At 42.2% G+C, this 8982-nt stretch overlaps 1 protein-coding gene across 1 annotated transcript; it reads left to right on the top strand.

Annotated features, from left to right (window-relative positions):
- The first annotated feature begins 3143 nt into the window (after positions 1-3143).
- On the top strand, positions 3144-8143 carry LOC104291006. The gene is made up of 2 exons (XM_009890199.1): positions 3144-3559; positions 7800-8143. The coding sequence occupies exons 1-2, from the start codon at positions 3151-3153 to the stop codon at positions 7937-7939; spliced, it is 549 nt and encodes a 182-aa protein (XP_009888501.1). The 5' UTR covers positions 3144-3150; the 3' UTR covers positions 7940-8143.
- Positions 8144-8982: the final 839 nt, after the last annotated feature.

The following is an 8982-nucleotide window of genomic DNA, read 5'->3' as shown; positions in this document are numbered from 1 at the left end:
GCTTCGGCAGCTTTACGGTGTGGGATCGAGTCATAAGCGATAGCTCCAACCAAGTAAAACGCTGATAACGAATGAGCTAATTAACTTTTAAATTGTTAACTATTGGAAGGCACTATTCATGACGGGGAGTGGAGGGGGGAGGTGGAAGGGGGGGGTGTGGGTTAAACTAAGAGGAGAAGAAGAGGGGAAAAAAAAGGCAACAAAAAAAGAGTCAGAGCCATATATAGCACATGCACACACGAACTTCAATTTATGGACAGAAAGACCTAAAGATTGGAGGGGAAGGGGGAATGGCATGGAAGCATTCACACGAGCACAGGTAAGAGATTAATGAAAACTGACATTTCCTGAGCATCTCGCTCAGCTCTCAGCCATCTAAAAACACCCTGAACCTTGAAGAAGACTAATATCAAAATGCTGCCCAGGTTTGACCAGATGGTAAGGACTGCTGGTCTTGGCTACTGGCCCTGCCTGACAAGTGCCATTCACACCACACCTTAAATGGCACTCACCCTCATATTAATGCCCTGCCAGCTCCCTGCCCAGCACAGTCCCTTTGCTCACACCTCCGACAAATCCAGAACCCTTGTCCTTGTCTTGCCCAGTTTTGTAACTTAGAAAGTTTCCAAAAGGGCTGGGGGAGAGGCAGAGAAAGCAAAGCAACTAGTCCAATTGTTAACCAGTGCAAATCAGATGATCCCTGTCCAAGTGACAGAACCAGCCTTAAAAGTCAATTTTAGCATTACTTCTTTGTTTGAACTACCTGTTGATGGGTCTTTTTTTTCCTCCCTATGGCCAAATCTGAGATGGCTAAGATGTCAGGGTTTTTGTTTGTTTGTTTATCAAGTTTCTAGTTTAGAAAAACAAAGTTAATTATGCCCCTTGAAGAAGCCTCGGTAAACAGATAGATATGTGCATATTGCATAGCATATATGCACAGGTGTCTGCTGCCCAGTGGAAAGGCTCTGATGCACAAACAAGTAAGAATCAAGTAGTGACTCACAGGATGTCTTCAGATTTGCTTCTGAGAAAGCAATCAAAACCTGCCTTGTGCAGTAGGGTACAGAAGAATGATGCTTCTAGAGGTCTAGGGAGCAGCATGAGGGTAACCCCATTACTACCACCACTGTCGCGATATCCCACTAGGCAGAGCAGTGTGGGAAGAGTGTGCTGTCCCTCTTCTATTCATTAAATGCAAGGTTCAGATCCAAGGCTGCCAAGCCAGTTCTCCTCATGAGATCCCAAATCATTAAAAAGCTCGAGAGTAAAGTCTGAATACCTCCAAAATGTTCCAAGAACTCAGCCAGACAGCCAGATAGGGGGCTAGGTAAGAATACGACTGCCAGGACTGAAATCTCTGAAGAGTCCTTTACCTCTACAATGAAATACATGCCACAAAGCAGCCTACCCTCCCCTGGTCTTGCACGCTGGCTGTGGCTGGGCTACTTTTCACACACAATCCATCTGCACACACTTATCCTGCCTTCAACATTTTTATTTACATAGCAAAGAAACATTGCTTGTGCTCTTGACAATCACACATGGAAGAGGCTTTCTACTAAAAAAGCCAGTTGATTATTAAGGTAAGCTCATTAAGAGAGGTAGCTTGTCCACCCACAACACGCTCCAACAATGAAACCAAAAACATGAATACTCAACAGGTCAGCACACACATTAAACAGAATTGTTTGTCCTAAAAGCTGATCTTGGATGTTGCAGATTTCCACAAATGGAAGGTTCCCATGAACTACACTAAAAACAACCCCCAAACCTGTTACACATTAGAAATGTGTTATCAGAAATATAATATTAGAAATACTAGAAACATGTTAGAAAATGCACAACAGAAGCATGTACTAGGAATGAAATCTGATGGAGACAGCTGGACGTTTCAGTCCCCAGAAGTTGATCATTCACAGGATTTCTCCCGCTATAGCTGCCAAATAACAAGTTTCACAATGTTAACATAACAGACAATTGTTACAGTGATCTGCAACAAGCATCTGTACATATATATATATACACACACACACATATATATATCAATACAGGAAAGACATGGACCTGATGCAGCAGGTCCAGAGGAGGGCCACAAAAACAATCAGAGGGATGGAACACCTCTCCTATGAGGACAGGCTGAGAGAGTTGGGGTTGTTCAGCCTGGAAAAGAGAAGGCTCTGGAGAGACCTTATTGTATTGCGGACTTTCAGTACTTAAAGGGGGCTTATAAGAAAGATGGAGACAGACTTTTTAGCAGAGCCTGTTGAGATAGGACAAGGGGTAATGGTTGTAAACTAAAGGAGGGTAGAGTTAGACCAGATATAAGAACAAAATTTTTTATGATGAGGGTGGTGAAACACTGGAACAGGTTTCCCAGAGAGGTGGTACATGCCCCATCCCTGGAAACGTTCAAGGTAAGGTTGGATGGGGCTTTGAGTGACCTGATCTAGTTGGAGATGTCCCTGTTCACTGCAGGGGTGTTAGACTAGACCTTTAAATGTCCCTTCCAACCCAAACTATTCTGTGATTCTATATGCATGTATACATGTTGTACAATACAGCTGCTATGCTGTGGCTTTGCTATACTCTCTTTTTAGAACTGTTCTGGATTTTAGCAGGTAAAATACTCCTGTTCAATGGATGATTTTGCAACCTACCATTAATTCACTAGAACACACTTTCACCAAATAATTTTCCACCTGCTGTCCACAGGTCCCTGCAAGCCTGCAGACTATTTTAAAGGGCTCATAAAATTTTGAGGAAAATGAAATTTTGAGGAAAGCAAGACTGCCTAAAGGCTTAAAATGTCTGTAAAAAGGAAATTAATTTTACTGAAAAAGGTTAGGGAACTGTAAATCAAGAAAGGCCAAAAACTTTCAATATGAAGAAGTTCCAGATAAGAGTTCATCATATGGATTTGAGGATGATTAACAAATTTTAACACACTTCTGCTGCACAGAGTAATGCAACTCCACTAGTATTTCTATTTATACATGCAAAAAACCATACAAAAATCTTTAAAGAACAGAGAAACACTTATCAACATCTGAAGCGCTTTCTATATAATGTAAGGTATCAGAGCTTTGTTTCTGCATCTAACAGTGAAAAGTTTTTTAGCTTCTTTTGGTTTTGTTACATTTCAGTGACACAATGGACTCGGGGAACAGAGGAAGAATCCACTGCAACATGAGACTCACCTGCTCTCTGCTAATCATGGGAGCATTCTGTGTAACACCTTTCCTCTGCCATAGCCAAATTGATCCACTAGCTCTTGGGCGAGCAGACCCCCAGTGTTGGGAATCCTCCTCAGCTGTCTTACTGGAGATGAGGAGGCCTCGCATTTCTGACTCTGTCAGTGGCTTTTGGGACTTCATGATCTTCCTGAAATCATCAGAGAACTTGAAACATGGGGCTCTGTTTTGGGACCTGGCTCAGCTCTTCTGGGATATCTATGTGGACTGCGTGCTCTCCAGAACCCATGGCCTAGGGAGAAGACAGCTAGCAGAAGCTGAACAGAAGATCGCTACTCTACGTTCTCAGTTCACAGGGAGAAACCAAGGTTACTACTCCTTTAATACACGTCTCATGGGCAATAACTAGAGTCTAGCAGGAAAGAAAAGAGAAACAGGCTTATTGTGTTATGTCGTAATAGTACAGAAACAGGACAGTGCTGCACCCCCCTCCCCCCCAATCCAGTACAGAGCTATATTAATGTTCAAAGTGATCTCAGTAAAAATTTGACCACCAAATAACTTGAAATCTAATGAGAGCTTTTAAGTTTCAGTTTGGTGGGGGAGGATGGGCAGCAGAAAGTGAAACACAGGAGGATTCAAACAAAGAAAGCAGCTCAGCAACCGAACATACAAATATATTCTTCCACACCAGCCAGAAAGTGAAACACAGGAGGATTCAAAGAAGGCAGCTCACCAACCGAACATACAAATATGTTCTTTCACACCAGTGTTTTTACCACTACTGTGCCATGGACAGGTTAGTTTTAAATTCCTCATTCCAAAAGGTGTGTCACCCCAGGAATGCATCACACTAGTGCTGCTGGGGAGAGCAGCAGTCTTTCAGCAGAAGAGTAAGGATATCTTTACTTGCCATCTAGTTGTCAACCACTAGATATTTCCTATTTCTGTACTGGTAACTTTGCCCAACGCACAGTGGAAACAGACCTAGGGCTCAGATGCATGCAGGCTTTCAGACACAGCTACAGCTTCAGGAGGAAGAACATTACCTGTGACTCTAAGTGCTGCAATTCCTAATCTCCAGGTTTCCAGCCCCAGAGCAGAATCCCCAGGCTTAAAGTGTCTCCATATGCAGTAAGGTGAGAGCTGGCACCTCACAGCAGGATCTGCAAAAGGTAGCATGTCACTTAGCCTCCCCATTCCCAGCAGGAAGATACAGTGTAGCTTTTCCTAAGTCTCAATCCCTTCCAAGGCTTCAGTTCTGATCCTGCTACTAACAGATGCATCCTTCCCTTGAGAATGTCCACTTTCAGAAAGGGTCGGGTGCTATAATTTGATGGCAGGGTAGCGGTGCTGCTGCCATCACCAACAACATAGTGCATTGGGCCCACAGGGAGAAGGCAGAACTGCGTTTTCACGTGAACAGATTCAGACCTTTATTTCCTCTTCCTAGATCAGTGTCTTAATAATTAAGATGTTTGGGGGTAACGTCCATGGAATAATGAAGAACCTCGCTGGGCAGTTTTCCATTAGAATGTCTCTGAAAAAGGGACTTGAATTCAGGATTCTTCTACCCTAGGGACACTATACCACTGGACAGTCCAGCTCTTGCCAGCAAACCTTAAAATGTTTTGTGTATTGAAAGACAGGATTTGAGAAAGGAAGGATCAAGAGGTCCTTACCCCCATTACCTACAGACAGTATCCTAGCCATTAAGCTAGAAGACAGGAGTTGTGTTTGAATCGATCTCCTCTAAATTAAGAACGCCTCACAAACACAGGCACAGTTTCTGTGCCCTGAGCCAAACAACCACTATCCGCATTTTAAAAGCAAGGAGTGGATCCTACCCTGCTCTGCAAAGAATCTGAGCTATCGCATAGCTCTGAGAAGATCCTTACTGTGTTCAGATATGCTGATGACAGGCCACTCAGAACACCTTTCTGGTTCCTGAGTGGCTTTAGACATCACACAGGCAACAAGTTGCTCAGTCCTGACCAGACTGATGCATTTTTGGGTGCAAACAGAATGCAGCTTTAGACACATGAGGCAGCAATACTGTCAGAAACTGAGATGCCCCCCAGGCTAAAGCACCAGATGAATTTTTGTTTTCAGGGTTGAAGCTCTGAATATCACTGTCTAAATTCCCCCTCAGCCTTTTGTTTACATCTGGCTCTTCATGTCTATGTCACACTGTGATTTTCCTAAACAAAGAGCTTTTGTTCCAGTCAAAATTAAGAGTAACAGCCTGATATATTTTGAAGAATCAAATTATGGGGTTTGTGATGAATGGTGAGTTTTGTTTACTCCTATACAGAGAGATTTTAAGCGCTACTAAGTATTCACACTTTAAGACAAACAAAGATTCCTTCCCTTTCTCTATTCTTTTACCTCTTTGTTTTGTGAATTGTAATCAGTTAATCTGGTTTCTCTGTACAATTGATTAACATCAGTCAGTAGCAGGCAGCTTATAGCAGTGACAGCCTAAATTTTATTTTTTGGAGGAGCTATCTAACTTCTCATCCAAATCTCCCAGTTTCTTAACAAAGCCAGCTGTTTTAATCTTTGTAACCCTTGACCCCACTGCCTTGTTTCGTCAGAGAAAGCAAAAATCAATTGTTAATAATTGCAGATAGAAATCACACCCTAGCAAATGATGAGGAATAGAATTACCACTTCTTATGCGTAAAGAGATGTACAAGCCTGTTTTCTTAGCCCAAAGAGCAGCACTAACAGCATTTGAATGACCTTGTGTAATTCATGTCTACATGGGTGGGTATGAATAGCTTTCAGTAGGCTTGTTGTAGAAGCCACACAATAAAACAAGTTTTTTTGCTTTATACTATTACTTTTGCAACTGCTGATAACATCTTTACTGCTCCATACTGAAGTTTTTCCATCTTATTCCTCTTAAGTATTCACAATTTCAATTTGTTTTTTTTTAGTTGCAAACAGGATCACAAATCAGGAGCATTCTGTAAGCTGCTGTAGTTCCTTAAACATATCATCTAATTGGAGAAGCAAGACAGACATCTTGACTTGGCACAGAATGCTGATGTTAAGGTGTTATTATTCTAGTGTCAGATTTCAGAACTAAAGGATAAATCCCATTAGGTCACTGTGAAAATTGAATGTTGGGAACTGAGCTTTTCTAAGAAAAAAAAACAAAAAAAACCAGAAAAGCCCTCCAAGCCAAAAACCCTAGTAAAGTCTTTGGTAAAAGCTCTTCAGTAGTACTGACAGAACTACTTTGTCACATCTAAGACACACTTCCACAGCTCCACATACTAGGAAACAAGTCTGTCTGAGTGTACACCAAGACAGTTGTAGAAATAGCCCAGGTCCAGACTTACAGTTTCAAATGCTGTTTTCTGAACCGATCTAGTCCTGCCAGGCTCCTGATTGTAGTCACTAACAAGTCTGAAAATACTCTTCAAAACTCCACACAATCCATGAAAAACACAACAAAATTGGAACAGCTGTATATGAGTTACCTGACAAACTGCCTCCATCCCGCTAACATCCTACTTAGCATTTCAACTTCCCTAGATACCCTGCAGAGAAGTGTTAGCTTTAAACTGAGATAGGCAGAGAGAGTCCTTTAGAGTTACCTGGCCAAGGTATCTTTAGTAACTCATCCCTTTCCCCAACAAGCCCCAAACACTATGAAAAAGCAGGTTTCACAAAAACATTTCCAATATATTACAACACTGGAGTTAGATGCAACAACTCTTAATGAGCCAAAATAAAACTTAAGAACTACAAGGAAAACATAGCTTTTGTACTCACAGCAAATCTTCCCAAAGAGCAGCTGTACAAAAAGACCCTCCTCAGGAAGCCACATAGCACATCCTCAGTATAAACATTTGAGGAATACAAACACAAAAACCTCTCTACCTCTTTTCTCTTCACTCAGCAGTCCCCCTGCTACCTCATCACTCAGAGTGGCCACAGCTGTGCCCACTGCCCTCACAAGTGCAGGTAATTGGGCTCAGATCAGCCTTTGCACCTGGCCCAAGGCAGACACAACTGGCTGTCTTCAGCTCTGCTGGGCTGCAGGGTGCCAGGGAGGGTAGTGGGGCAAAGGCTGCATTTGAGGTCTGGTAAATAAACAGATACTGTGTTAACCAGTTACTTTTTCAGAAGACAAATGTGTATAAAAGAAATAAGGCCAATCTGCTGGTTTTTGGAGATCATTGCAAAGAAAATACCCCATAGTTCCTCAAAAAAATAACAAATGTGCTACTAAACAGTGTGAGAGATCTCATCCACTGTGCAAGGAGGTTGATTACAAGTCCATGACTCAGTAAGATTGTGAGCAGACTCGAGTGCTTTGATGCTGCTAATTAGAAGTGGAAGAGTTTTATAGGAAGACTGAAGGAAAAGGTCCGTGCTGGGGGAAAAGATCAAAGTAACTTGTTACTGAAAGGCAACTTGCAAATGGAGGGATACGGCTATCACCAAAACAAGAGGGTCTGGGGCAACGCTGATGAAACGGGGACCAGTAGCAGCTAAAGATGGAGGAAACGTGGATGTGGGAAACTGAGTATTAAGCTGCTCTTTGATGTGTTGAAATTGATTACTTATATGCATTTTCATGTCACTTTTCAGGGATATTTTCTCATATTCAGAGGTCGCCAGTTCTGAAGAAGAAAGACTCATTTGAAGATTTAATAAGTATCCACATGCATAAGAGTAGATCTACATTACTTGGAAGAATCATTGGAGAGCTAGGGAAAAAGAGTAAATGACACGTTCAGTCCAAGATCTTGATTTGTAGATGTTTTTTAACTACTTCTCTTTAATTTTGCATTTTATTCCTCATTGATGTTAATTTACATTGTGGAAGAAGGCGTATAACTATGAGCACTGTATCTCTCATTAACTTGGAGTTGTGGGTTTTTTTAATTACCTATGAATTCAGTCTCCTTAATAAACTGCATGATTTATAAGCAGTTGCCTATTTTAATCTGTGTGTATGTGTCATGGTTTGGGCTGGGCTGGCCACTAAAACAAACGACAAATGCTCTGTTTTACTTGTCTCCCCTTCAGAGAAGGGAGAACATCTTCCTTCAGAGAACAGAAAATGAGAGAGACACTTAAGAGTGGAAAAAAAACTAAACTAATTTAATGAAATACATACAAGATATACAAAACCGTATCTAGCTTCCCGTATGATGATCATGTCACCGGCAGGCACTGGGAAAGTCCCAGACTGGACTCAGAGATGGATGGGAGCTGAACTCAGGAACTGTATCCAGGAACACATGGATTGGGACCAAAGGCAGACGAACAGAGTCCTCCTTGGATACCAGCCATTGGAGAAAGAGACTGACCCCTTTGATCCCTCAGCTTTTATAAAAAGCATGAGGCAGATAGGATGGAATACCCCATTGGTCAGATAGCTATGCTATTTGAGAAGTCATGACAGGCTGGTGAAGTTCCCGCTGTCTGGAAAGGGAAACATAACCCCCATTTTTAAAAGGGGAAAAAAGGAAGACCCAGGAAGCTACAAGCCAGACAGTCTCACCTCTGTGCCCGGCAAGATCATGGAGCAGATCCTCCTGGAAACTATAGTAAGGCACATGGAAAATAAGGAGGTGATTGATGACAGTCAACATGGCTTCACTAAGGGCAAATCGTGCCTGACAAATTTGGTGGCCATCTATGATTGAGTTGCAGCGTTGGTGGATAAGGAAAGAGCAGCTCACATTATCTGCCTGGACTTGTGCAAAGCATTTGACGCTGTCCTGCACGACATCCTTGTCTCTAAATTGGAGAGACATGGATTTGA

Source organism: Charadrius vociferus, unplaced genomic scaffold (genome assembly GCF_000708025.1).
Source record: "Charadrius vociferus isolate BGI_N301 unplaced genomic scaffold, ASM70802v2 scaffold147, whole genome shotgun sequence".
Lineage (NCBI taxonomy): Eukaryota > Metazoa > Chordata > Aves > Charadriiformes > Charadriidae > Charadrius > Charadrius vociferus.
Note: the sequence above shows the minus strand (reverse complement) of the source record. Positions and strands in the feature narration are given on the sequence as shown.